At 53.3% G+C, this 20,373-nt stretch overlaps 1 protein-coding gene and 29 non-coding genes across 30 annotated transcripts in view; all 30 read left to right on the forward strand.

The window, feature by feature from the left end:
- The window catches only part of LOC126315461 (uncharacterized), a gene marked incomplete at its 3' end in the record, with an annotated part of 119,611 nt that extends 103,181 nt beyond the window's left edge, over positions 1-16,430 (forward strand). The window contains exon 8 of the mRNA XM_049992704.1: positions 15,633-16,430. Coding sequence (XP_049848661.1) covers positions 15,633-16,430 — 798 coding nt within the window. The remainder of the gene's footprint in view (positions 1-15,632) is intronic.
- Trnae-cuc (transfer RNA glutamic acid (anticodon CUC)) lies at positions 71-142 on the forward strand. Its single transcript has one exon. It is a non-coding gene; the product is annotated as a tRNA-Glu (tRNA).
- Positions 535-606, forward strand: Trnah-gug (transfer RNA histidin (anticodon GUG)). Its single transcript has one exon. It is a non-coding gene; the product is annotated as a tRNA-His (tRNA).
- On the forward strand, positions 1,060-1,141 carry Trnal-uag (transfer RNA leucine (anticodon UAG)). Its single transcript has one exon. It is a non-coding gene; the product is annotated as a tRNA-Leu (tRNA).
- Trnae-cuc (transfer RNA glutamic acid (anticodon CUC)) lies at positions 1,587-1,658 on the forward strand. The gene has a single exon. It is a non-coding gene; the product is annotated as a tRNA-Glu (tRNA).
- On the forward strand, positions 2,051-2,122 carry Trnah-gug (transfer RNA histidin (anticodon GUG)). The gene has a single exon. It is a non-coding gene; the product is annotated as a tRNA-His (tRNA).
- Trnal-uag (transfer RNA leucine (anticodon UAG)) lies at positions 2,576-2,657 on the forward strand. Its single transcript has one exon. It is a non-coding gene; the product is annotated as a tRNA-Leu (tRNA).
- Positions 3,103-3,174, forward strand: Trnae-cuc (transfer RNA glutamic acid (anticodon CUC)). The gene has a single exon. It is a non-coding gene; the product is annotated as a tRNA-Glu (tRNA).
- On the forward strand, positions 3,561-3,632 carry Trnah-gug (transfer RNA histidin (anticodon GUG)). Its single transcript has one exon. It is a non-coding gene; the product is annotated as a tRNA-His (tRNA).
- Trnal-uag (transfer RNA leucine (anticodon UAG)) lies at positions 4,086-4,167 on the forward strand. The gene has a single exon. It is a non-coding gene; the product is annotated as a tRNA-Leu (tRNA).
- Positions 4,613-4,684, forward strand: Trnae-cuc (transfer RNA glutamic acid (anticodon CUC)). The gene has a single exon. It is a non-coding gene; the product is annotated as a tRNA-Glu (tRNA).
- Positions 5,071-5,142, forward strand: Trnah-gug (transfer RNA histidin (anticodon GUG)). The gene has a single exon. It is a non-coding gene; the product is annotated as a tRNA-His (tRNA).
- Trnal-uag (transfer RNA leucine (anticodon UAG)) lies at positions 5,596-5,677 on the forward strand. Its single transcript has one exon. It is a non-coding gene; the product is annotated as a tRNA-Leu (tRNA).
- Positions 6,123-6,194, forward strand: Trnae-cuc (transfer RNA glutamic acid (anticodon CUC)). The gene has a single exon. It is a non-coding gene; the product is annotated as a tRNA-Glu (tRNA).
- Trnah-gug (transfer RNA histidin (anticodon GUG)) lies at positions 6,581-6,652 on the forward strand. Its single transcript has one exon. It is a non-coding gene; the product is annotated as a tRNA-His (tRNA).
- Positions 7,106-7,187, forward strand: Trnal-uag (transfer RNA leucine (anticodon UAG)). Its single transcript has one exon. It is a non-coding gene; the product is annotated as a tRNA-Leu (tRNA).
- On the forward strand, positions 7,633-7,704 carry Trnae-cuc (transfer RNA glutamic acid (anticodon CUC)). Its single transcript has one exon. It is a non-coding gene; the product is annotated as a tRNA-Glu (tRNA).
- Trnah-gug (transfer RNA histidin (anticodon GUG)) lies at positions 8,091-8,162 on the forward strand. The gene has a single exon. It is a non-coding gene; the product is annotated as a tRNA-His (tRNA).
- Trnal-uag (transfer RNA leucine (anticodon UAG)) lies at positions 8,616-8,697 on the forward strand. Its single transcript has one exon. It is a non-coding gene; the product is annotated as a tRNA-Leu (tRNA).
- On the forward strand, positions 9,143-9,214 carry Trnae-cuc (transfer RNA glutamic acid (anticodon CUC)). Its single transcript has one exon. It is a non-coding gene; the product is annotated as a tRNA-Glu (tRNA).
- Trnah-gug (transfer RNA histidin (anticodon GUG)) lies at positions 9,601-9,672 on the forward strand. Its single transcript has one exon. It is a non-coding gene; the product is annotated as a tRNA-His (tRNA).
- Trnal-uag (transfer RNA leucine (anticodon UAG)) lies at positions 10,126-10,207 on the forward strand. Its single transcript has one exon. It is a non-coding gene; the product is annotated as a tRNA-Leu (tRNA).
- Positions 10,653-10,724, forward strand: Trnae-cuc (transfer RNA glutamic acid (anticodon CUC)). The gene has a single exon. It is a non-coding gene; the product is annotated as a tRNA-Glu (tRNA).
- Positions 11,111-11,182, forward strand: Trnah-gug (transfer RNA histidin (anticodon GUG)). The gene has a single exon. It is a non-coding gene; the product is annotated as a tRNA-His (tRNA).
- Trnal-uag (transfer RNA leucine (anticodon UAG)) lies at positions 11,636-11,717 on the forward strand. Its single transcript has one exon. It is a non-coding gene; the product is annotated as a tRNA-Leu (tRNA).
- Trnae-cuc (transfer RNA glutamic acid (anticodon CUC)) lies at positions 12,163-12,234 on the forward strand. The gene has a single exon. It is a non-coding gene; the product is annotated as a tRNA-Glu (tRNA).
- Positions 12,626-12,697, forward strand: Trnah-gug (transfer RNA histidin (anticodon GUG)). Its single transcript has one exon. It is a non-coding gene; the product is annotated as a tRNA-His (tRNA).
- On the forward strand, positions 13,151-13,232 carry Trnal-uag (transfer RNA leucine (anticodon UAG)). The gene has a single exon. It is a non-coding gene; the product is annotated as a tRNA-Leu (tRNA).
- On the forward strand, positions 13,678-13,749 carry Trnae-cuc (transfer RNA glutamic acid (anticodon CUC)). Its single transcript has one exon. It is a non-coding gene; the product is annotated as a tRNA-Glu (tRNA).
- Trnah-gug (transfer RNA histidin (anticodon GUG)) lies at positions 14,141-14,212 on the forward strand. Its single transcript has one exon. It is a non-coding gene; the product is annotated as a tRNA-His (tRNA).
- Positions 16,431-20,373: the final 3,943 nt, after the last annotated feature.

The raw sequence follows: 20,373 nt of genomic DNA on the forward strand, positions 1-20,373 counted from the left end.
TTTTTTTACACTTGTCGTCGATTAACCGTGGGTTGCTGCTGCGTTCGCTGGAGGAGCGCTGCCGTCGTTATCCGGTGTGGTCTAGTGGCTAGGATACCTGGCTCTCACCCAGGAGGCCCGGGTTCGATTCCCGGTACCGGAAGTGCGCGTTTTTGTTGCTCCTCTTATGCGACTTGTCTCGACTTTGCTCGACTGACGCTACGCTGACGCGTGCACAAAGCCACGTTAAGTATGATTCGTTGCAACACCTGACGGCGAGAGAGATGCGGCGTCTATCCACTTGTTATCCAGCCACATACCGGTACCTGTTGTCAAGAGGCTTGGAGGTCTGCAACACATTGCCACGGAGGTGGATGCAGCTAACCACTGTAGTTAGTGTACTGACAGCGCAGGCACGTTCATTAGCTCGCATGCATGTGATGGAGACCGTGTCTGCCACTGCTGTGGCGTACACCTTGGCCTAGGCTTAGGCTTTGCTGTGTATCGACACTTGCATTCCAGCCAGCTGCTTCCGTGGGCGCCTCCGTGGCCATGGCCGTGATCGTCTAGTGGTTAGGACATTGCGTTGTGGCCGCAATAACCCAGGTTCGAATCCTGGTCACGGCAATTTTTGAAAGTTTCTCCTTGCTGCCGTTGCATTGACGATAGTGCACGAGTACCCGAAATCACAGTGCTTCCTTGGTTTTTCACTCGTGTTCCGCAGGCCGCAGTCCGTACTACCACTTCATCACAAGTGCAACCTTCTTGAGCTCACATATGTCTGTTACATGGAACATTCTAGCTCCGCCCGACAGGTACAGCTATGATACTTTAGTGGTTACGGAAAGCCCAGGTTTCGAAACATGGTCACGGCACGAAAACGTCTCTTGATGCTGTCTCCTTAACTGCGACAGCTACAGACAAGTGGCGTCGCTACCATACGGCGGGCACGGCATTTTCTTGTTGTGGACGGCCTAAAGAGATGCTTCCAGTGGACATGGCACGGCGATTGCCAAGATACTTCCATTTCGAAGTGACCTTTGTAGTACAAATGAAACGTTTTGCCGCTGCTGCTCCAACGGTAACGTGGCCGAGCGGTCTAAGGCGCTGGTTTTAGGCACCAGTCTCTTCGGAGGCGTGGGTTCGAATCCCACCGTTGCCAATTTTGACGTCTCATTTTTGTGCCGATGCGGTGTGTTCTCGTGGGGTAGGACGCAGCTCTTGTGACGCGCGTGTTGTGTAGGTAGCGTGGCCGAGCGGTCTCAGGCGCTGGTATCAGGCACCAGTCTCTTCGGAGGCGTGGGTTCCAAACCCACAGGTGCCAAACGTGTAATGTAGCCTGTGTCGTAGACAGCTGCACTCATTGCCCGCAAAGAAAACGGCACAACAAGGCGTGAGCGTCTGTTTCGTGAATTGTCGTAGAACAGTGCGTGGTGCAACGACAGGATTTGTAGGCGCCTTTTGCTCTCATCATTGCTGGCGTTCGTCTCCACGAAATGCGTCCGGAGCACGCCGCTCTATAACGCGCGAGAGTGGATTTTTTTACACTTGTCGTCGATTAACCGTGGGTTGCTGCTGCGTTCGCTGGAGGAGCGCTGCCGTCGTTATCCGGTGTGGTCTAGTGGCTAGGATACCTGGCTCTCACCCAGGAGGCCCGGGTTCGATTCCCGGTACCGGAAGTGCGCGTTTTTGTTGCTCCTCTTATGCGACTTGTCTCGACTTTGCTCGACTGACGCTACGCTGACGCGTGCACAAAGCCACGTTAAGTATGATTCGTTGCAACACCTGACGGCGAGAGAGATGCGGCGTCTATCCACTTGTTATCCAGCCACATACCGGTACCTGTTGTCAAGAGGCTTGGAGGTCTGCAACACATTGCCACGGAGGTGGATGCAGCTAACCACTGTAGTTAGTGTACTGACAGCGCAGGCACGTTCATTAGCTCGCATGCATGTGATGGAGACCGTGTCTGCCACTGCTGTGGCGTACACCTTGGCCTAGGCTTAGGCTTTGCTGTGTATCGACACTTGCATTCCAGCCAGCTGCTTCCGTGGGCGCCTCCGTGGCCATGGCCGTGATCGTCTAGTGGTTAGGACATTGCGTTGTGGCCGCAATAACCCAGGTTCGAATCCTGGTCACGGCAATTTTTGAAAGTTTCTCCTTGCTGCCGTTGCATTGACGATAGTGCACGAGTACCCGAAATCACAGTGCTTCCTTGGTTTTTCACTCGTGTTCCGCAGGCCGCAGTCCGTACTACCACTTCATCACAAGTGCAACCTTCTTGAGCTCACATATGTCTGTTACATGGAACATTCTAGCTCCGCCCGACAGGTACAGCTATGATACTTTAGTGGTTACGGAAAGCCCAGGTTTCGAAACATGGTCACGGCACGAAAACGTCTCTTGATGCTGTCTCCTTAACTGCGACAGCTACAGACAAGTGGCGTCGCTACCATACGGCGGGCACGGCATTTTCTTGTTGTGGACGGCCTAAAGAGATGCTTCCAGTGGACATGGCACGGCGATTGCCAAGATACTTCCATTTCGAAGTGACCTTTGTAGTACAAATGAAACGTTTTGCCGGTGCTGCTGCAACGGTAACGTGGCCGAGCGGTCTAAGGCGCTGGTTTTAGGCACCAGTCTCTTCGGAGGCGTGGGTTCGAATCCCACCGTTGCCAATTTTGACGTCTCATTTTTGTGCCGATGCGGTGTGTTCTCGTGGGGTAGGACGCAGCTCTTGTGACGCGCGTGTTGTGTAGGTAGCGTGGCCGAGCGGTCTCAGGCGCTGGTATCAGGCACCAGTCTCTTCGGAGGCGTGGGTTCCAAACCCACAGGTGCCAAACGTGTAATGTAGCCTGTGTCGTAGACAGCTGCACTCATTGCCCGCAAAGAAAACGGCACAACAAGGCGTGAGCGTCTGTTTCGTGAATTGTCGTAGAACAGTGCGTGGTGCAACGACAGGATTTGTAGGCGCCTTTTGCTCTCATCATTGCTGGCGTTCGTCTCCACGAAATGCGTCCGGAGCACGCCGCTCTATAACGCGCGAGAGTGGATTTTTTTACACTTGTCGTCGATTAACCGTGGGTTGCTGCTGCGTTCGCTGGAGGAGCGCTGCCGTCGTTATCCGGTGTGGTCTAGTGGCTAGGATACCTGGCTCTCACCCAGGAGGCCCGGGTTCGATTCCCGGTACCGGAAGTGCGCGTTTTTGTTGCTCCTCTTATGCGACTTGTCTCGACTTTGCTCGACTGACGCTACGCTGACGCGTGCACAAAGCCACGTTAAGTATGATTCGTTGCAACACCTGACGGCGAGAGAGATGCGGCGTCTATCCACTTGTTATCCAGCCACATACCGGTACCTGTTGTCAAGAGGCTTGGAGGTCTGCAACACATTGCCACGGAGGTGGATGCAGCTAACCACTGTAGTTAGTGTACTGACAGCGCAGGCACGTTCATTTGCTCGCATGCATGTGATGGAGATCGTGTCTGCCACTGCTGTGGCGTACACCTTGGCCTAGGCTTTGCTGTGTATCGACACTTGCATTCCAGCCAGCTGCTTCCGTGGGCGCCTCCGTGGCCATGGCCGTGATCGTCTAGTGGTTAGGACATTGCGTTGTGGCCGCAATAACCCAGGTTCGAATCCTGGTCACGGCAATTTTTGAAAGTTTCTCCTTGCTGCCGTTGCATTGACGATAGTGCACGAGTACCCGAAATCACAGTGCTTCCTTGGTTTTTCACTCGTGTTCCGCAGGCCGCAGTCCGTACTACCACTTCATCACAAGTGCAACCTTCTTGAGCTCACATATGTCTGTTACATGGAACATTCTAGCTCCGCCCGACAGGTACAGCTATGATACTTTAGTGGTTACGGAAAGCCCAGGTTTCGAAACATGGTCACGGCACGAAAACGTCTCTTGATGCTGTCTCCTTAACTGCGACAGCTACAGACAAGTGGCGTCGCTACCATACGGCGGGCACGGCATTTTCTTGTTGTGGACGGCCTAAAGAGATGCTTCCAGTGGACATGGCACGGCGATTGCCAAGATACTTCCATTTCGAAGTGACCTTTGTAGTACAAATGAAACGTTTTGCCGCTGCTGCTCCAACGGTAACGTGGCCGAGCGGTCTAAGGCGCTGGTTTTAGGCACCAGTCTCTTCGGAGGCGTGGGTTCGAATCCCACCGTTGCCAATTTTGACGTCTCATTTTTGTGCCGATGCGGTGTGTTCTCGTGGGGTAGGACGCAGCTCTTGTGACGCGCGTGTTGTGTAGGTAGCGTGGCCGAGCGGTCTCAGGCGCTGGTATCAGGCACCAGTCTCTTCGGAGGCGTGGGTTCCAAACCCACAGGTGCCAAACGTGTAATGTAGCCTGTGTCGTAGACAGCTGCACTCATTGCCCGCAAAGAAAACGGCACAACAAGGCGTGAGCGTCTGTTTCGTGAATTGTCGTAGAACAGTGCGTGGTGCAACGACAGGATTTGTAGGCGCCTTTTGCTCTCATCATTGCTGGCGTTCGTCTCCACGAAATGCGTCCGGAGCACGCCGCTCTATAACGCGCGAGAGTGGATTTTTTTACACTTGTCGTCGATTAACCGTGGGTTGCTGCTGCGTTCGCTGGAGGAGCGCTGCCGTCGTTATCCGGTGTGGTCTAGTGGCTAGGATACCTGGCTCTCACCCAGGAGGCCCGGGTTCGATTCCCGGTACCGGAAGTGCGCGTTTTTGTTGCTCCTCTTATGCGACTTGTCTCGACTTTGCTCGACTGACGCTACGCTGACGCGTGCACAAAGCCACGTTAAGTATGATTCGTTGCAACACCTGACGGCGAGAGAGATGCGGCGTCTATCCACTTGTTATCCAGCCACATACCGGTACCTGTTGTCAAGAGGCTTGGAGGTCTGCAACACATTGCCACGGAGGTGGATGCAGCTAACCACTGTAGTTAGTGTACTGACAGCGCAGGCACGTTCATTTGCTCGCATGCATGTGATGGAGATCGTGTCTGCCACTGCTGTGGCGTACACCTTGGCCTAGGCTTTGCTGTGTATCGACACTTGCATTCCAGCCAGCTGCTTCCGTGGGCGCCTCCGTGGCCATGGCCGTGATCGTCTAGTGGTTAGGACATTGCGTTGTGGCCGCAATAACCCAGGTTCGAATCCTGGTCACGGCAATTTTTGAAAGTTTCTCCTTGCTGCCGTTGCATTGACGATAGTGCACGAGTACCCGAAATCACAGTGCTTCCTTGGTTTTTCACTCGTGTTCCGCAGGCCGCAGTCCGTACTACCACTTCATCACAAGTGCAACCTTCTTGAGCTCACATATGTCTGTTACATGGAACATTCTAGCTCCGCCCGACAGGTACAGCTATGATACTTTAGTGGTTACGGAAAGCCCAGGTTTCGAAACATGGTCACGGCACGAAAACGTCTCTTGATGCTGTCTCCTTAACTGCGACAGCTACAGACAAGTGGCGTCGCTACCATACGGCGGGCACGGCATTTTCTTGTTGTGGACGGCCTAAAGAGATGCTTCCAGTGGACATGGCACGGCGATTGCCAAGATACTTCCATTTCGAAGTGACCTTTGTAGTACAAATGAAACGTTTTGCCGGTGCTGCTGCAACGGTAACGTGGCCGAGCGGTCTAAGGCGCTGGTTTTAGGCACCAGTCTCTTCGGAGGCGTGGGTTCGAATCCCACCGTTGCCAATTTTGACGTCTCATTTTTGTGCCGATGCGGTGTGTTCTCGTGGGGTAGGACGCAGCTCTTGTGACGCGCGTGTTGTGTAGGTAGCGTGGCCGAGCGGTCTCAGGCGCTGGTATCAGGCACCAGTCTCTTCGGAGGCGTGGGTTCCAAACCCACAGGTGCCAAACGTGTAATGTAGCCTGTGTCGTAGACAGCTGCACTCATTGCCCGCAAAGAAAACGGCACAACAAGGCGTGAGCGTCTGTTTCGTGAATTGTCGTAGAACAGTGCGTGGTGCAACGACAGGATTTGTAGGCGCCTTTTGCTCTCATCATTGCTGGCGTTCGTCTCCACGAAATGCGTCCGGAGCACGCCGCTCTATAACGCGCGAGAGTGGATTTTTTTACACTTGTCGTCGATTAACCGTGGGTTGCTGCTGCGTTCGCTGGAGGAGCGCTGCCGTCGTTATCCGGTGTGGTCTAGTGGCTAGGATACCTGGCTCTCACCCAGGAGGCCCGGGTTCGATTCCCGGTACCGGATGTGCGCGTTTTTGTTGCTCCTCTTATGCGACTTGTCTCGACTTTGCTCGACTGACGCTACGCTGACGCGTGCACAAAGCCACGTTAAGTATGATTCGTTGCAACACCTGACGGCGAGAGAGATGCGGCGTCTATCCACTTGTTATCCAGCCACATACCGGTACCTGTTGTCAAGAGGCTTGGAGGTCTGCAACACATTGCCACGGAGGTGGATGCAGCTAACCACTGTAGTTAGTGTACTGACAGCGCAGGCACGTTCATTTGCTCGCATGCATGTGATGGAGATCGTGTCTGCCACTGCTGTGGCGTACACCTTGGCCTAGGCTTTGCTGTGTATCGACACTTGCATTCCAGCCAGCTGCTTCCGTGGGCGCCTCCGTGGCCATGGCCGTGATCGTCTAGTGGTTAGGACATTGCGTTGTGGCCGCAACAACCCAGGTTCGAATCCTGGTCACGGCAATTTTTGAAAGTTTTTCCTTGCTGCCATTGCATTGACGATAGTGCACGAGTACCCGAAATCACAGTGCTTCCTTGGTTTTTCACTCGTGTTCCGCAGGCCGCAGTCCGTACTACCACTTCATCACAAGTGCAATCTTCTTGAGCTCACATATGTCTGTTACATGGAACATTCTAGCTCCGCCCGACAGGTACAGCTATGATACTTTAGTGGTTACGGAAAGCCCAGGTTTCGAAACATGGTCACGGCACGAAAACGTCTCTTGATGCTGTCTCCTTAACTGCGACAGCTACAGACAAGTGGCGTCGCTACCATACGGCGGGCACGGCATTTTCTTGTTGTGGACGGCCTAAAGAGATGCTTCCAGTGGACATGGCACGGCGATTGCCAAGATACTTCCATTTCGAAGTGACCTTTGTAGTACAAATGAAACGTTTTGCCGCTGCTGCTCCAACGGTAACGTGGCCGAGCGGTCTAAGGCGCTGGTTTTAGGCACCAGTCTCTTCGGAGGCGTGGGTTCGAATCCCACCGTTGCCAATTTTGACGTCTCATTTTTGTGCCGATGCGGTGTGTTCTCGTGGGGTAGGACGCAGCTCTTGTGACGCGCGTGTTGTGTAGGTAGCGTGGCCGAGCGGTCTCAGGCGCTGGTATCAGGCACCAGTCTCTTCGGAGGCGTGGGTTCCAAACCCACAGGTGCCAAACGTGTAATGTAGCCTGTGTCGTAGACAGCTGCACTCATTGCCCGCAAAGAAAACGGCACAACAAGGCGTGAGCGTCTGTTTCGTGAATTGTCGTAGAACAGTGCGTGGTGCAACGACAGGATTTGTAGGCGCCTTTTGCTCTCATCATTGCTGGCGTTCGTCTCCACGAAATGCGTCCGGAGCACGCCGCTCTATAACGCGCGAGAGTGGATTTTTTTACACTTGTCGTCGATTAACCGTGGGTTGCTGCTGCGTTCGCTGGAGGAGCGCTGCCGTCGTTATCCGGTGTGGTCTAGTGGCTAGGATACCTGGCTCTCACCCAGGAGGCCCGGGTTCGATTCCCGGTACCGGAAGTGCGCGTTTTTGTTGCTCCTCTTATGCGACTTGTCTCGACTTTGCTCGACTGACGCTACGCTGACGCGTGCACAAAGCCACGTTAAGTATGATTCGTTGCAACACCTGACGGCGAGAGAGATGCGGCGTCTATCCACTTGTTATCCAGCCACATACCGGTACCTGTTGTCAAGAGGCTTGGAGGTCTGCAACACATTGCCACGGAGGTGGATGCAGCTAACCACTGTAGTTAGTGTACTGACAGCGCAGGCACGTTCATTTGCTCGCATGCATGTGATGGAGATCGTGTCTGCCACTGCTGTGGCGTACACCTTGGCCTAGGCTTTGCTGTGTATCGACACTTGCATTCCAGCCAGCTGCTTCCGTGGGCGCCTCCGTGGCCATGGCCGTGATCGTCTAGTGGTTAGGACATTGCGTTGTGGCCGCAATAACCCAGGTTCGAATCCTGGTCACGGCAATTTTTGAAAGTTTCTCCTTGCTGCCGTTGCATTGACGATAGTGCACGAGTACCCGAAATCACAGTGCTTCCTTGGTTTTTCACTCGTGTTCCGCAGGCCGCAGTCCGTACTACCACTTCATCACAAGTGCAACCTTCTTGAGCTCACATATGTCTGTTACATGGAACATTCTAGCTCCGCCCGACAGGTACAGCTATGATACTTTAGTGGTTACGGAAAGCCCAGGTTTCGAAACATGGTCACGGCACGAAAACGTCTCTTGATGCTGTCTCCTTAACTGCGACAGCTACAGACAAGTGGCGTCGCTACCATACGGCGGGCACGGCATTTTCTTGTTGTGGACGGCCTAAAGAGATGCTTCCAGTGGACATGGCACGGCGATTGCCAAGATACTTCCATTTCGAAGTGACCTTTGTAGTACAAATGAAACGTTTTGCCGCTGCTGCTCCAACGGTAACGTGGCCGAGCGGTCTAAGGCGCTGGTTTTAGGCACCAGTCTCTTCGGAGGCGTGGGTTCGAATCCCACCGTTGCCAATTTTGACGTCTCATTTTTGTGCCGATGCGGTGTGTTCTCGTGGGGTAGGACGCAGCTCTTGTGACGCGCGTGTTGTGTAGGTAGCGTGGCCGAGCGGTCTCAGGCGCTGGTATCAGGCACCAGTCTCTTCGGAGGCGTGGGTTCCAAACCCACAGGTGCCAAACGTGTAATGTAGCCTGTGTCGTAGACAGCTGCACTCATTGCCCGCAAAGAAAACGGCACAACAAGGCGTGAGCGTCTGTTTCGTGAATTGTCGTAGAACAGTGCGTGGTGCAACGACAGGATTTGTAGGCGCCTTTTGCTCTCATCATTGCTGGCGTTCGTCTCCACGAAATGCGTCCGGAGCACGCCGCTCTATAACGCGCGAGAGTGGATTTTTTTACACTTGTCGTCGATTAACCGTGGGTTGCTGCTGCGTTCGCTGGAGGAGCGCTGCCGTCGTTATCCGGTGTGGTCTAGTGGCTAGGATACCTGGCTCTCACCCAGGAGGCCCGGGTTCGATTCCCGGTACCGGAAGTGCGCGTTTTTGTTGCTCCTCTTATGCGACTTGTCTCGACTTTGCTCGACTGACGCTACGCTGACGCGTGCACAAAGCCACGTTAAGTATGATTCGTTGCAACACCTGACGGCGAGAGAGATGCGGCGTCTATCCACTTGTTATCCAGCCACATACCGGTACCTGTTGTCAAGAGGCTTGGAGGTCTGCAACACATTGCCACGGAGGTGGATGCAGCTAACCACTGTAGTTAGTGTACTGACAGCGCAGGCACGTTCATTTGCTCGCATGCATGTGATGGAGATCGTGTCTGCCACTGCTGTGGCGTACACCTTGGCCTAGGCTTTGCTGTGTATCGACACTTGCATTCCAGCCAGCTGCTTCCGTGGGCGCCTCCGTGGCCATGGCCGTGATCGTCTAGTGGTTAGGACATTGCGTTGTGGCCGCAATAACCCAGGTTCGAATCCTGGTCACGGCAATTTTTGAAAGTTTCTCCTTGCTGCCGTTGCATTGACGATAGTGCACGAGTACCCGAAATCACAGTGCTTCCTTGGTTTTTCACTCGTGTTCCGCAGGCCGCAGTCCGTACTACCACTTCATCACAAGTGCAACCTTCTTGAGCTCACATATGTCTGTTACATGGAACATTCTAGCTCCGCCCGACAGGTACAGCTATGATACTTTAGTGGTTACGGAAAGCCCAGGTTTCGAAACATGGTCACGGCACGAAAACGTCTCTTGATGCTGTCTCCTTAACTGCGACAGCTACAGACAAGTGGCGTCGCTACCATACGGCGGGCACGGCATTTTCTTGTTGTGGACGGCCTAAAGAGATGCTTCCAGTGGACATGGCACGGCGATTGCCAAGATACTTCCATTTCGAAGTGACCTTTGTAGTACAAATGAAACGTTTTGCCGGTGCTGCTGCAACGGTAACGTGGCCGAGCGGTCTAAGGCGCTGGTTTTAGGCACCAGTCTCTTCGGAGGCGTGGGTTCGAATCCCACCGTTGCCAATTTTGACGTCTCATTTTTGTGCCGATGCGGTGTGTTCTCGTGGGGTAGGACGCAGCTCTTGTGACGCGCGTGTTGTGTAGGTAGCGTGGCCGAGCGGTCTCAGGCGCTGGTATCAGGCACCAGTCTCTTCGGAGGCGTGGGTTCCAAACCCACAGGTGCCAAACGTGTAATGTAGCCTGTGTCGTAGACAGCTGCACTCATTGCCCGCAAAGAAAACGGCACAACAAGGCGTGAGCGTCTGTTTCGTGAATTGTCGTAGAACAGTGCGTGGTGCAACGACAGGATTTGTAGGCGCCTTTTGCTCTCATCATTGCTGGCGTTCGTCTCCACGAAATGCGTCCGGAGCACGCCGCTCTATAACGCGCGAGAGTGGATTTTTTTACACTTGTCGTCGATTAACCGTGGGTTGCTGCTGCGTTCGCTGGAGGAGCGCTGCCGTCGTTATCCGGTGTGGTCTAGTGGCTAGGATACCTGGCTCTCACCCAGGAGGCCCGGGTTCGATTCCCGGTACCGGATGTGCGCGTTTTTGTTGCTCCTCTTATGCGACTTGTCTCGACTTTGCTCGACTGACGCTACGCTGACGCGTGCACAAAGCCACGTTAAGTATGATTCGTTGCAACACCTGACGGCGAGAGAGATGCGGCGTCTATCCACTTGTTATCCAGCCACATACCGGTACCTGTTGTCAAGAGGCTTGGAGGTCTGCAACACATTGCCACGGAGGTGGATGCAGCTAACCACTGTAGTTAGTGTACTGACAGCGCAGGCACGTTCATTTGCTCGCATGCATGTGATGGAGATCGTGTCTGCCACTGCTGTGGCGTACACCTTGGCCTAGGCTTTGCTGTGTATCGACACTTGCATTCCAGCCAGCTGCTTCCGTGGGCGCCTCCGTGGCCATGGCCGTGATCGTCTAGTGGTTAGGACATTGCGTTGTGGCCGCAACAACCCAGGTTCGAATCCTGGTCACGGCAATTTTTGAAAGTTTTTCCTTGCTGCCATTGCATTGACGATAGTGCACGAGTACCCGAAATCACAGTGCTTCCTTGGTTTTTCACTCGTGTTCCGCAGGCCGCAGTCCGTACTACCACTTCATCACAAGTGCAATCTTCTTGAGCTCACATATGTCTGTTACATGGAACATTCTAGCTCCGCCTGACAGGTACAGCTATGATACTTTAGTGGTTACGGAAAGCCCAGGTTTCGAAACATGGTCACGGCACGAAAACGTCTCTTGATGCTGTCTCCTTAACTGCGACAGCTACAGACAAGTGGCGTCGCTACCATACGGCGGGCACGGCATTTTCTTGTTGTGGACGGCCTAAAGAGATGCTTCCAGTGGACATGGCACGGCGATTGCCAAGATACTTCCATTTCGAAGTGACCTTTGTAGTACAAATGAAACGTTTTGCCGGTGCTGCTGCAACGGTAACGTGGCCGAGCGGTCTAAGGCGCTGGTTTTAGGCACCAGTCTCTTCGGAGGCGTGGGTTCGAATCCCACAGTTGCCAATTTTGACGTCTCATTTTTGTGCCGATGCGGTGTGTTCTCGTGGGGTAGGACGCAGCTCTTGTGACGCGCGTGTTGTGTAGGTAGCGTGGCCGAGCGGTCTCAGGCGCTGGTATCAGGCACCAGTCTCTTCGGAGGCGTGGGTTCCAAACCCACAGGTGCCAAACGTGTAATGTAGCCTGTGTCGTAGACAGCTGCACTCTTTGCCCGCAAAGAAAACGGCACAACAAGGCGTGAGCGTCTGTTTCGTGAATTGTCGTAGAACAGTGCGTGGTGCAACGACAGGATTTGTAGGCGCCTTTTGCTCTCATCATTGCTGGCGTTCGTCTCCACGAAATGCGTCCGGAGCACGCCGCTCTATAACGCGAGAGAGTGGATTTTTTTACACTTGTCGTCGATTAACCGTGGGTTGCTGCTGCGTTCGCTGGAGGAGCGCTGCCGTCGTTATCCGGTGTGGTCTAGTGGCTAGGATACCTGGCTCTCACCCAGGAGGCCCGGGTTCGATTCCCGGTACCGGAAGTGCGCGTTTTTGTTGCTCCTCTTATGCGACTTGTCTCGACTTTGCTCGACTGACGCTACGCTGACGCGTGCACAAAGCCACGTTAAGTATGATTCGTTGCAACACCTGACGGCGAGAGAGATGGGCGTCTATCCACTTGTTATCCAGCCACATACCGGTACCTGTTGTCAAGAGGCTTGGAGGTCTGCAACACATTGCCACGGAGGTGGATGCAGCTAACCACTGTAGTTAGTGTACTGACAGCGCAGGCACGTTCATTAGCTCGCATGCATGTGATGGAGACCGTGTCTGCCACTGCTGTGGCGTACACCTTGGCCTAGGCTTAGGCTTTGCTGTGTATCGACACTTGCATTCCAGCCAGCTGCTTCCGTGGGCGCCTCCGTGGCCATGGCCGTGATCGTCTAGTGGTTAGGACATTGCGTTGTGGCCGCAATAACCCAGGTTCGAATCCTGGTCACGGCAATTTTTGAAAGTTTCTCCTTGCTGCCGTTGCATTGACGATAGTGCACGAGTACCCGAAATCACAGTGCTTCCTTGGTTTTTCACTCGTGTTCCGCAGGCCGCAGTCCGTACTACCACTTCATCACAAGTGCAACCTTCTTGAGCTCACATATGTCTGTTACATGGAACATTCTAGCTCCGCCCGACAGGTACAGCTATGATACTTTAGTGGTTACGGAAAGCCCAGGTTTCGAAACATGGTCACGGCACGAAAACGTCTCTTGATGCTGTCTCCTTAACTGCGACAGCTACAGACAAGTGGCGTCGCTACCATACGGCGGGCACGGCACTTTCTTGTTGTGGATGGCCTAAAGAGATGCTTCCAGTGGACATGGCACGGCGATTGCCAAGATACTTCCATTTCGAAGTGACCTTTGTAGTACAAATGAAACGTTTTGCCGCTGCTGCTCCAACGGTAACGTGGCCGAGCGGTCTAAGGCGCTGGTTTTAGGCACCAGTCTTTTCGGAGGCGTGGGTTCGAATCCCACCGTTGCCAATTTTGACGTCTCATTTTTGTGCCGATGCGGTGTGTTCTCGTGGGGTAGGACGCAGCTCTTGTGACGCGCGTGTTGTGTAGGTAGCGTGGCCGAGCGGTCTAAGGCGCTGGTATCAGGCACCAGTCTCTTTGGAGGCGTGGGTTCCAAACCCACAGGTGCCAAACGTGTAATGTTGCCTGTGTCGTAGACAGCTGCACTCATTGCCCGCAAAGAAAACGGCACAACAAGGCGTGAGCGTCTGTTTCGTGAATTGTCGTAGAACAGTGCGTGGTGCAACGACAGGATTTGTAGGCGCCTTTTGCTCTCATCATTGCTGGCGTTCGTCTCCACGAAATGCGTCCGGAGCACGCCGCTCTATAACGCGAGAGAGTGGATTTTTTTACACTTGTCGTCGATTAACCGTGGGTTGCTGCTGCGTTCGCTGGAGGAGCGCTGCCGTCGTTATCCGGTGTGGTCTAGTGGCTAGGATACCTGGCTCTCACCCAGGAGGCCCGGGTTCGATTCCCGGTACCGGAAGTGCGCGTTTTTGTTGCTCCTCTTATGCGACTTGTCTCGACTTTGCTCGACTGACGCTACGCTGACGCGTGCACAAAGCCACGTTAAGTATGATTCGTTGCAACACCTGACGGCGAGAGAGATGGGCGTCTATCCACTTGTTATCCAGCCACATACCGGTACCTGTTGTCAAGAGGCTTGGAGGTCTGCAACACATTGCCACGGAGGTGGATGCAGCTAACCACTGTAGTTAGTGTACTGACAGCGCAGGCACGTTCATTAGCTCGCATGCATGTGATGGAGACCGTGTCTGCCACTGCTGTGGCGTACACCTTGGCCTAGGCTTAGGCTTTGCTGTGTATCGACACTTGCATTCCAGCCAGCTGCTTCCGTGGGCGCCTCCGTGGCCATGGCCGTGATCGTCTAGTGGTTAGGACATTGCGTTGTGGCCGCAATAACCCAGGTTCGAATCCTGGTCACGGCAATTTTTGAAAGTTTCTCCTTGCTGCCGTTGCATTGACGATAGTGCACGAGTACCCGAAATCACAGTGCTTCCTTGGTTTTTCACTCGTGTTCCGCAGGCCGCAGTCCGTACTACCACTTCATCACAAGTGCAACCTTCTTGAGCTCACATATGTCTGTTACATGGAACATTCTAGCTCCGCCCGACAGGTACAGCTATGATACTTTAGTGGTTACGGAAAGCCCAGGTTTCGAAACATGGTCACGGCACGAAAACGTCTCTTGATGCTGTCTCCTTAACTGCGACAGCTACAGACAAGTGGCGTCGCTACCATACGGCGGGCACGGCACTTTCTTGTTGTGGATGGCCTAAAGAGATGCTTCCAGTGGACATGGCACGGCGATTGCCAAGATACTTCCATTTCGAAGTGACCTTTGTAGTACAAATGAAACGTTTTGCCGCTGCTGCTCCAACGGTAACGTGGCCGAGCGGTCTAAGGCGCTGGTTTTAGGCACCAGTCTCTTCGGAGCCGTGGGCCCGAACACATCGCGCGCTCGCTGCGGCGTGTCGGGCGGTGTTTACTTGCGGATCGCGGTCGGCGGCGTGTGCCTCGCGGTGCTGTTTCTGCAGTAGTTTGTTATTCCTGTGAGTACCATGGATCTCAATCATTCAGAGAATCGTCAGAACAATATTCAGTGCGCGTTTGATAGATCCGTGCGTAGGCCTACGGCTTTCGAGATTCATGAATGGATTAAAAGTGATCTTCAATTACCGAAAAGTGTTGTTCTTGGCGTTCAACTTGACGCGTTCCTTAACTCGGTATTTTTAAAACTGTCGTCTTCCGATATGTGTGATACTCTAGTCAATGTGAATGGTGGTATACGTAAAATCAGGCACCTTGACGGTACTATTAGTGATGTTGTGTTATCGAACGCGGGTTATGGTATACGCACTGTTCGCGTGTTTAACCTGCCATTCGAAGTCCGTAATGAAACTATTTCTCGTAGTTTACTTCCGTATGGTACAGTGCTTTCGGTCGTAAAAGAGAAATGGTCGTCAGCTTATCATTACGACGTTGAGAACGGTGTTCGCAGTGTCCGCATGATTGTCCGACAGCATATACCGTCTTTTGTTGTTGTTGCTGGCCATCGGGCCTTTATTACTTATAGCGGTCAACCGGCAACCTGTTCTTTTTGCAATGGTACCGGACATTTTCGACAGGACTGTCCGAAACGTAGTCGCCCAGTGCAATTACCAAGGACAGACGGTCAGGATGAGGTGACGTGGGCGTCGGTCGCGCTTGGCGCCTCCCCCGCACGTGCGAGTCGTGTGTCTGCACCTGCGATTGCGACCGACGTTGTGGCTATGGACGTTACACCTTCCGTTCCTGTTGCTGATAGCTCCCCGGCGTTGCCTGTGATTTCTTTGCCTGTCGATGTAGCGGCCCCCGTGCCTGATACGCAGGCTGTTGACAAAATTGAGCTACCGATTATGTCTGACCCTGTACCGGCTGATGTAACGCTGTCCGTATTAGAACCCGTATCAGAGGCTGCTCCCACTGTTGTGAATGAGAATGTGTCCGCTGCTGCCGTCGTTGTTGTAGACCGTGAGGTGCGTCTTGACGCCCCCGCGGAACCCAAACCGCGTCGGGAAAGGCCGACTGAGAGGGCTGAAAACGTTCCCCGCATTCGCAGCGCGAGTATTTCGAGTGTTTCCTCTCGTAAGGCGCGAACGCCGTCCCCGGTGGTAACTTGTGTTCCACCGTACAAGTCCACCTCTAAACTAAAAAAATTGCAACGGGCCTCGCAGCGCGCGGTTGTTGACTCGCGGCAGGCGCCGGCTTCCGAACGCCGTCGGCAGCGGCCTGCTGCTTGCAGTCAGCCCGAGGCGTCCGTGAGTTCCGCGGAGTCCAAGCGGGACGAGAAAGTTCGGCAGCTAAAGGTTCTCCTTACTAAAACGGAGCCTGTCGTAGCAAGTGGTATGGCGATGGACGTTGTTCAGGGCGTGTCTCCTGCCAACTTGGCAGCCAAACGTAAATCGGACGACTCACATTGCCGTCGCATCCGGCCGCACTCGCAGGATTCTGGATCTGTTTCTGCCGTCGGCGCTGGACCTGCCACGGCGGCTCCTTCCGGTGCCGCTGTTAGTATGGACACGGAGGTGGTTCAGCCCCCCGTGTTTTCCGGTGATAAGTGTGACTGGGCGGCGGACGTGGAGGTGGACGACGGCACTGGAGCCGGTACGTAGCGCGACTTTGCTCTTTGCTTGGCAGCGTGATTGCATCCGCCGTTGCCTAAGTTTAACGTTGTTTTTTGTGGCGTATTCTTGTCTCTCTTGTGTGCCACCGGTCTGTTGCGCGTTTTAACCTGTATTTTGCACGCGAGTGTAATTTTGGCAGCGCCACTGTACCCGTCGTTGTATGTTTTTATTTGGTGTGTATTTTAAATGTGTTTGGTATTTTTCAATGTGTTGGGTGCCAGCCGCTCGTAGGCGGCACATTTTAGTCGTTCTTGCCGCTCACTTGGATCCTTATGGATACACGGGTGCTTTTCCAGATGTGAGCATTCATTTTTCACACAGTTGTGTAGTTTTGTTGTGTATGGGGTCTGACACGCGTTTTTTGTGTGTTTACCCCGTTCCTCTCAAGACCATGTGCTGTCATACCGGTGCATGTGCCGCTTTTGTGGTGCGTATACCTTTTTTTTTCGCGCGTCTGATGTGTGACATCCGTTTTAGACATAATTTACTGTGCTTGCCACTTCCTTGCATATTTTTAGCGGCACGTGTGCATGCAATTTTTTGCGGACCTAAGTTTTAGCCTTTGAAAGTGTCTGGTGTTTATTGTCCGCTGGCGGAACTTTTAGTCGTTTTGTGTTGAAACAGTGTGTACTCCTTGTGACGCCCATGCTTCCACCGTTGTGCACGCTTCCTTGAATTTTATTCTTCTTGTTATTTCTTGTCTTTGCTGTGTCTGGTGTGTGCCCCCCGCCGCCGATCTTGTCTACATTACTTGTTATCTTCGCAGCGATACTGCCTCGCTTCTTGTGCACACTGTATTTGTTGCTCCTTGCGTTGTGTATGGTTCCTGACACGCGTCGGTGGCATATACTTACTGTTAATGTTAACAAAATGCGTAGTCCTCATAAGGTCCTTGCATTAAAAACTCTTTTATGTGAAACCCGTTGCCATGTCGCTTTTTTGCAAGAAGTGACACGGGAGGCTCTCCTGCTTTTAACCGATCTGAGTGACTACGTTATTGTGGATAATGTGGTGTCAGACAATGTCACCGGTACAGCTATTTTAGTCTGCTCCGGGCTCAATGTCACTAATATCGAGTGTCTCCCTACTGGCCGCGCTATTGCGTGCACTATTGAAGGCGTCACGTTTGTTAATGTTTATGCTCCTTCCGGTAGCGACTACGCGGCGCGGCGGCTCTTTTATAGTCAGGAGCTGTGTGAGGTTTTGCACCGGAATTCCGCTCATTTAATTCTCGGCGGTGATTTTAATGCGGTCACCGATGACCGCGATCAGGAGCCGCGCCCCAATAAGTGTCAGGAACTCCACACGCTTCTCACAAGTTTTAATCTGCAGGACACGTGGCGAATGCTCCACCCGGTTGACACCCAATTTACCTATTTTTATCCACAGGGACACAGCCGACTTGATCGGATCTATGTGTCATCGTCACTTGCGGCCCCGGTGGCTCGATCTGAGGTCAGGCCGGTTATTTTTTCAGATCACTGCAGTTATTTTTGTGAACTTTCGCTTCCATTTTTTAGGCCATCCTATCGCCGAAATCTATGGAAGTTTAACTGCAGCCTGCTGGCCGACTCTCATTTTCAGCAGTGCTTCACTGATATGTGGCACAAACTTTTGCAGGCTAAACCCGGTGATAGTAGCGTTCTCGGGTGGTGGGTTGGTACTGCCAAACCTGCAGTCCGGACCTTTTTAATTAATTTTAGCCGAGACGCAGCGCACTGGCGTCGCTCGACGTCACAGTTTTATCAGAACTGTTTGAAGGATCTCGCCCGCCAAGTTACGGCCCAGCCGCATCTTCTTCCCATTTTTAAACAATTTCAGGCCGAACTTTTGTCCGATCTGCGGCGAAAGGGTAGGGGGCCGGTTACTCGGTGCCAACCTGTGGGTGCCGTGGACGGGGAGCCGCTCTCTATATATCATCTTAACAGAGAGCGGAAGATGCGCGAACGATTGGCCTTTAATGCGTGGGTCACTCGGGATGGAACAAAGACTTCCGACAGGGTGACGATTGAGAGGGAAATCCACGCACATTTTGAGTCTCTCTTTCGGGACGTTGATGTCGAACCCGCTGCGCTGCGTCGTCTTTTACAGGGGATTCCAAATGTTTTACGTCGCACAGACCGTGTTCATCTTAATGAGGCTTTTACGTCCGATGAATTGCACGAAGCTGTCAAGCGAAGTCCTAGGGGAAAATCTCCCGGAATGGACGGCATTCCCGCTGAATTTTATTTGCAATTTTTTAACCTTTTACGCGATACGTTAACCGGTATCGCGAATGAAATTCTTAATGGCGCTCCTCTACCAACGGAATTTGCAGCGGGATGCATCACGCTCATTCCCAAATCGAAAGCGACGCCGAATATCCACGCTGTTCGACCGATCACTCTGTTAAACGCGGACTATAAGATCATGGCGAGGTGCGTCGCGCACAGACTGCGGCAAGTCATGCCGCGCGTTCTCTGTGAACATCAGACGTGTGCTGTGCGTGACAGGAATATTTTTGACGCCGTTCTGGCCTATAGGGACTGTATCGGTTTTGTACGCGGCAACAGAGTTCGGTCGGCAGCCATTATGTTGATCGATTTCCAGAATGCGTTTGACAGGGTTGGCCATGCCTATTTGCGGCGTGTCATGGTTGCAATGGGCTTTGGCCGTAAGTTTACCCACACGGTTCAGGGTTTTTTGCGCAATGCCACGTCGAGTGTCATCGTCAATGGGTCCCTCAGTCAGCCTATACGTCTAACTCGCTCGGTCAGACAGGGTTGCCCGTTGTCAATGACACTTTACGCTTTGGCGCTCGACCCGCTGCTGCGGTCTATCTGCCGCGAGTGTCCCGGGATCCAACTTGGGGAAGATCACCTCACTTGTCGGGCTTATGCCGACGATCTTGGGGTGTTCTTGGGTCGGCCGGCTGATGTGGATACCCTGTACTCTGTTCTCCGGCTGTTTGAGAAGGCGACGGGGGCCGTTGTGAATGTTCACAAGACGGTTTTGCTGCCTCTTACTCCACGCATGAGCCATGTGCGTCGAAATTGGTTCAGTGTTGTGCAGCAGCACAAAGTCCTGGGGGTTATTTTGTCTGATAATCCTCAGCGCATGGAGGCTCTGAATTGGCGCCCCGTCTTACACAAAATTCGAGCGGTTGTTAAAATTCATGCGGCCCGGCATTTGGCGCTCCATGACAAGGTGCATCTCATTAACACTACCATCTTAGCTAGAGCGTGGTATTTAGCACAGGTTCTCCCGGTTCCTAAGCTTCTAGATCGCGCTATTAAACAGGCCGTCTACTGGCTCCTTTGGAAAGGGGAAATTTTCAAAGTTTCGTTAGCCACCTGCACCTTACATACGGCCGATGGGGGACTCGGTCTGGTGGATTTTTCCGCCAAATGCGCGGCGCTCCTCCTCAAACGGACTACGGCCGTATTGGAGAAAGGCACCAGCAGTGCCACGGTCAGGTTGTTCACCCAATACCGCCCACCTTCCGTGGTTGCTCCGGTCTCTGTCAGCCACATACCCTTTGCGCTGAATTACGTGCGGCGTTTTTATTTTAACAGCAGCTATCTTGCGCATAGTGGCACCAGCGGCGGTCGTGTGGGCGACATTGTCCGTGCTCTGAGGGGATTACCGGCCAGAAACAAGTGGGAGTACCGCCTACCGCACACTGACTGGCGGACAGTTTGGCGCAACATCACCACCCCCGTGCTTCCTGCACCTGTCAGAGCGACGTGGTATAAAGTGGTCAATGGCACGATTCCTACAAATGCTAAACTGCACTCTATTCATCTGAGTCCGTCCCCTGCATGCGAAGAATGCCATGTCGACGATACCATTGAACATCGTTTCGTGTGCCGTCGGTTCCATGCTGTGTGGGACACTGCTCGGGATATGGTTCGTCTCGTCAACAGGGTGTCTACAGCGCAGGT

The sequence above is a fragment of the Schistocerca gregaria genome, unplaced genomic scaffold, assembly GCF_023897955.1.
Source record: "Schistocerca gregaria isolate iqSchGreg1 unplaced genomic scaffold, iqSchGreg1.2 ptg000570l, whole genome shotgun sequence".
Classification (NCBI taxonomy): Eukaryota; Metazoa; Arthropoda; class Insecta; order Orthoptera; family Acrididae; genus Schistocerca; species Schistocerca gregaria.